This window comes from Monoraphidium neglectum (genome assembly GCF_000611645.1).
Source record: "Monoraphidium neglectum strain SAG 48.87 unplaced genomic scaffold scaffold01891, whole genome shotgun sequence".
Taxonomy (NCBI): Eukaryota; Viridiplantae; Chlorophyta; class Chlorophyceae; order Sphaeropleales; family Selenastraceae; genus Monoraphidium; species Monoraphidium neglectum.
In genome coordinates, this window is record NW_014011737.1 from 4,607 (window position 1) to 9,736 (window position 5,130).

A 5,130-nucleotide genomic window follows, 5' to 3' on the forward strand; every position below is an offset into this window, starting at 1 on the left:
CCGCCGGTGAGCTTTCGTATGCTTGCTTGGGCCCACCTATCCCTCGCAGCAGCGACCCCTTGCTTTCAGCAGCTTACGCTTGATCACTAACCATGAGGCTGGGCTGCTCACATAATTTTCAAATTAGCAGGCCTGCACAGCAGTGTGCACTCAAGGTATTGAGATTGCCCATTCTTTGAGGCCTACAGCCAATGGATGCTGCTGCCCCGTGGGTCGTTGCAGGTTGCCCATGTCTTTCAGCAAGATCTTGCAGGTGCATTCAGAGGCGGAAGCAGCATCTGCGCTCTCGTTTTGTGTGATGCTGCCGTTGCAGCTGGTGGCGCAGGAGGTGCAAGGCAGCCAGCAGGCGTGCTGGCGGCAGCTGGAACAAAGCAGCATCATACAACAGGCTGTGGCGTTCTTCCCAACCGGCGCTGCAGCGACAGAGCTCCCAGTGGGCATCAACCAGGTGCGCACCTTGGTGTGTAGGCCTGCTGCTGCTGCGGATCGAGGCCGTGCAGCCAGCTGCAGTGCCAGCCTGATCACGCTGCACGGCTCTTTGCTCGCAAACCAGGGATTGTCAGCATCCACACGGTCAGGGCATCCTGATCCACCATACACTCACACATGATTGTGTTGTCCTGCTCGCGCCGCAGCCTCAAGGCCGCACCTCCGCTGCAGCGCAGGCGGCAGCACATGCGGCGCCGGCCGCCGCAGCACAGGCGGCGCAGGCCGCTGCAGCACAGGATGGGCAGGTGGGTGCCACGCGAGCCGGCCGGCAGAGCAGGGCACCCTCTGCAGACACCAGCCTGCAGTGCTGGGGCCCTGAGTCTGGTGCGGCACGCGACAAGACAAGTTTTGTTTTGACGGTGCCAGGCGAAGAGGGACAGGACCGGGAGCGCTGCATCGTAGCCGGCGCGGTGAGGCGGCCGGGCGTGCTGCTCCTTCACGGCGACGCAACAGCTCCCCCAGACCTGGTGGTGGCCTGGCAGGACACCCAGCATCCCCTGCACGTGACGTGACGGCGCGGGCCGTCTTGTCCGAGGTGTTCCGCTACATGCAGCTGTGGAGGATGTGCTATGGGTTCATCAGCTGCTGGTTTGCCACCTGGCTGGTGTGCTGCCCGGCAGACAGCACCCACAGGGGCAACCTGTATGTCAGCCCAGCCTACAAGCCGGACGACACCCGGCCCAGCGTGTTGGCAGCGCTTGCGTGGCTGCAGCATCAGGCCCTGAACGTGGACCCTACTGCAGTGTCTGCGTACGTCCAGCAGCAGCAGCACACCGGCCCCAGTGACGACGGCAACGGCGCTGACGAGGAGGGCATGGATGACGAGCCTGAGTGCACGGACACAGACTACCAGCCAGTCAGGTGTGGTTGTGTTTCATGTGTGTCAGTGCGTGGGTATGCCATACTGCTGCATGTGGCCTCAGCTTGCCCAGGCGCTTCAAATCTGCGCTGAACCAGGTGTGTGGGATACTTGGCCGTGGTGGCCTGTGGCCCCTACAGCACCGGCGCATGCGGTTACCCGTATGTGTCGTGACATGATCCTGTACCCTCTGCTGTGGTGCCAAACCCTTGACCAGTTCCCAACCTACCACCAAGGACAAGCGCAATCGTGGCGGCAGCAGCAACAGCAGCAGCTGGAAACGGCAGCCCCGGCAGCGTACTGTCAGCACCGGTCCCCAATTTCAGCACAAGATGTGCAGCGGCAGCGCTGGCGACGTCATGGCTGGGGTGTATGGCGGCATCTCTGCCGTCATCAAGCTGCTGGGGCCCGACAGCGCTGGGCTGAAGGCGTTTGACCGTGAGGCGCGCAGCTACTCTCTGCTGCGCCAGGAGCAGGGCGAGGTGGTGCCCGAGCTGCTGGGCACAGGCTGGTACCCGCTGGCCGGTGTGCGCTACCTGGCGGTGCGCCGCATCCAAGGCAGCCCCCTGTCGGGCCTGCCCGCCATCCCGCCAGCAGTGGCAGCTGCTGCAGTGAGGGCCCTGGCGCGCGTCCACCGCGCCGGCGGCCCCGGCTTCCTGCACGGCGACGTGCGCCTGCACAACATCTTGCTCGAGGAGGAGGCCGCAGCAAGCAGTGACGGGAACCCCAGGTGCTTCGTCATTGATTTTGGGCGGGCAAGCGAGGGCGGCAGCAGGGCGCAACAGCGTCGGGAAGTCGAGGAGCTTCAGGTGCTGCTGGCGCGCCGCTCTGCTCCCTGCGGCTGACAGCCGAGGTAGGCGCCAGGAGCGGTGGGCCGCCTGTGCGCAGCACTTGCGCCGCGTTGCGGGGCAGGCCACTCCGCGCTGGTTGCGTTGTCGGACCCGGCGCGCTTGCTCGGCGGCAGCGTTGACCAGGTGAGTGGTGCGCTCCACGACCGCAGCGTCCACCACCGCAGCGTCCACCAGCGCCTGACCAATCTGTTGTGTGGAAAGAGGCTGCAATTGTGGAGCTACAACGGCGCGCTCAGCGCCTTGAATGACGTGGCATGCGTCCCAGTCAACTGGCGCGACTGAATGATGTCCAGCCTGCTCCCTTCTGCCCGTGCCATTGTGGTGCCACGCGAGCGCGTGAGTGTGGCTCCGTTCAATGCATACCAGCTTTGCTGCGGTGTCCCTTTGTCGCGTGGTTGCTGAGGGCGCTCTTCAGCAGTAACCAGGGCAGCACCTGCAGACTATTGCCAGGGGCATGGTTCCGGTTACGCCAGAACGACGCGTGCAGCCAGTCATCCAGCAGGGATCTACTGTGCAGAGGGTGTCTCAGTCGCGCAGTCGCTGGCATGCACGTTCCAGCCCCCCTGTATGGGAGGTGGCCTTACGGGCTCCCTGGCCCCTCACGGGCTTCATGCTTTGTGGGCTTCATGCCCTGCAGGTCCATGTTCAGGCACACCCAATTAGAGGAGACACCAGGTGCGGGGCAGTGACCGCACTTGGCCATTGAAAAGGGTTCAATTGCAGCAAAGTCAGGGGAACGTGTTCAAGGTGCAAGCCTGTGGAGGTTGCCGCTGCAATGGTTTGACGATCTACAGGCAGCACGCCAAAACATCCAAGACTCAAAGACGCCGTGCATTGACAAAGTGGGGGCATGGCAGGTCGCGATGTTACAAAAGACAGGTGTCCACACCATTCCTTGGCTACCAGTTCAGTCGTGGACATGATGCGTATGGTGGATAGAGTTTGAAAGCACTGCTGGCAGGTTGAGAGTGGGGCAAGGGGTGAAGCCACGCAGGCAGTCCTGTACGTTGCCGTATCAGACGGAAGCCTTGATGTTCGAAGCCTTTTAATTGACTGGAAGTTTGTTAGCCTCGTGCAGCGGGCGTGAACTACAACCGTGCGGCCAAAAACCGAGCGAGCGGGGGGCCCATACACGGGTGAGCGGCCCTCTGATCGGTGTGATACTAGGTCGCGCTATATGACCTCGATATTTCTGCGCAGCAAGGATTGCACGCGTGCGCGCGCAAGTGGCATTGCTGCCGCCTTGCCTGTGCGCTGCCCTGCGGTTCCCTACAGCCGCTGCATCAGCAGGTGGTGTTGACTGGGCGTGTGCGCGCTCGAGGAGGCGCGTCCACCAACTCCCAACATACAGATTGCTCCTTGAGGTTACTGCAATAACGGGACTCGCTCCTCTCACCTCCCCAGGGGCAGGTTCGCAGCGCGGCGTTGTCAGGCTGAGCGCGGCGGCGCGGCCGTGTGAATCACTACTGTACCGCAAGCGGACGACCACGGCAGCAGGTGCACGGCCGGCGGCCCTGCCAAACACGAGTATAGGGCCCCGTGGTGGAGAGCGGCCCCAGCGGCGGGCCCTTCGGCCCACCCCGGGCCCACTATACTCGTAACCCCCGGTTCAACAACGAACTAGGACACGGCTAAGCCCAGTGCCGAGAGCAGCAGCAGCAGCAGGAGCGGCAGCAGCAGCAGCAGCAGGAGCGGCAGCGACAGCAGCGGGAGCAGCAGCAGGAGCCGCGGTAGCAGTAGAAGCAGCGTCAGCTGCCACGTTAGGAAGAGCAGCAGCACCACCACCATCACCGCCATCACCAGGGACCGCCCGCAGCTGCGCCGGCAATGGCTGTGTCGGCCGAAATTCAGATCCGCCGCCCCAAAGGCGGCGCCGCGGCCCCCGCTTCACGCCGCGGATGGACCCTCTCCTCCTTGCTGCGGGAAGCCGCGCGGCAGCTGCTGCCCGAGCCTCGCCCCGCGCCCGCGGCCTACGAGCACCCGAGCCAGTACACGCGCGCCTGCCGCGGCGTCTGCTACTCCGATGGCATGTACCCCGGCTACCGCCCCACCCTGTTCACGAGGATCTTCGCGGGGGCCACCCTGGGGGTGTACCTCGCGGTGCCTTACATAATCGGCCTCATCGCCCTCGCCGCGGTCTGGAGCGCGTGGGCGCGCGGCGCCGCGGCGCTGGTGCTGGCAACGTACCTGCTGCCGCTGGGGCCGGTGATGGTGCGGCGCGTGCTGGATGCTTATGTGTTCCTGGCGTGGCGGCGCTACTTCCGGTTCAGCTTTGTGTTCGACGAGCCCCTCGACGCCTACAAGGATTACATCATTGCGCAATTCCCGCACGGCGCGTTCCCGCTAGGTGAGCCGGGAGGGAGCTCGACCCTGCCGCACTCGCCAGCTCGCAGGCCGTGCGCTTTCGCCCGTGCGCCGCGCCCAGCGTGCGCGGGGCTGAGCTGGGCTGCGCTGGGGTTGCCATGGCAAGGGGCTGCTTGCGGCCAGCTCGCATCTTGTAATCGCCTTTGCATAGGCCGTCACTGCAGCAGCCCAGCGCAGCCCTCCTCTAGACCGTGCCCCTTCCCACGCACCCAGCCACCGCCGCTCATCCAACTGCGGTTGTGCGGAACCCTGAATACTCCTCTTTGCGTGCCCTGGCGCCGCTCGGGCCGTTGGCAGGCACCCTGGTCGGCGGCACTTGGATGGCAACTGACTTTCCTGAGTACAGCGTGTTTGCCCTGGCCGCAAACAACGCGTTTCTGATCCCCGTGTGGCGGCACGTGCACACATGGATGGGCACAATGGCGGCGACGGAGGCAAACTTCCGACGGCTGCTCGGGCTCGGCGCCGGCGCCGCGAGGCGCGCGGCGGCGGAGCGGGCGGGGGAGGGCGCCGGCGCGGCCGCGCCCGCCGAGGTAGTGTCGACTCGGCCGCGGACGCGGGCGCAGG

The 5,130-nt window shown here is 64.9% G+C and overlaps 2 protein-coding genes across 2 annotated transcripts in view; both read left to right on the forward strand.

The window, feature by feature from the left end:
* Positions 1-1,680: 1,680 nt before the first annotated feature.
* On the forward strand, positions 1,681-2,193 carry MNEG_9309 (hypothetical protein; the record flags this gene model as incomplete). The annotated part of the gene is made up of 1 exon (XM_014042218.1): positions 1,681-2,193. The coding sequence occupies one exon, from the start codon at positions 1,681-1,683 to the stop codon at positions 2,191-2,193; it is 513 nt and encodes a 170-aa protein (XP_013897672.1).
* A 1,833-nt stretch (positions 2,194-4,026) lies between these two features.
* The window catches only part of MNEG_9310 (hypothetical protein), a gene marked incomplete at both ends in the record, with an annotated part of 1,942 nt that continues 838 nt past the window's right edge, over positions 4,027-5,130 (forward strand). Inside the window, one exon of the mRNA XM_014042219.1 lies at positions 4,027-4,546. Coding sequence (XP_013897673.1) covers positions 4,027-4,546 — 520 coding nt within the window. The remainder of the gene's footprint in view (positions 4,547-5,130) is intronic.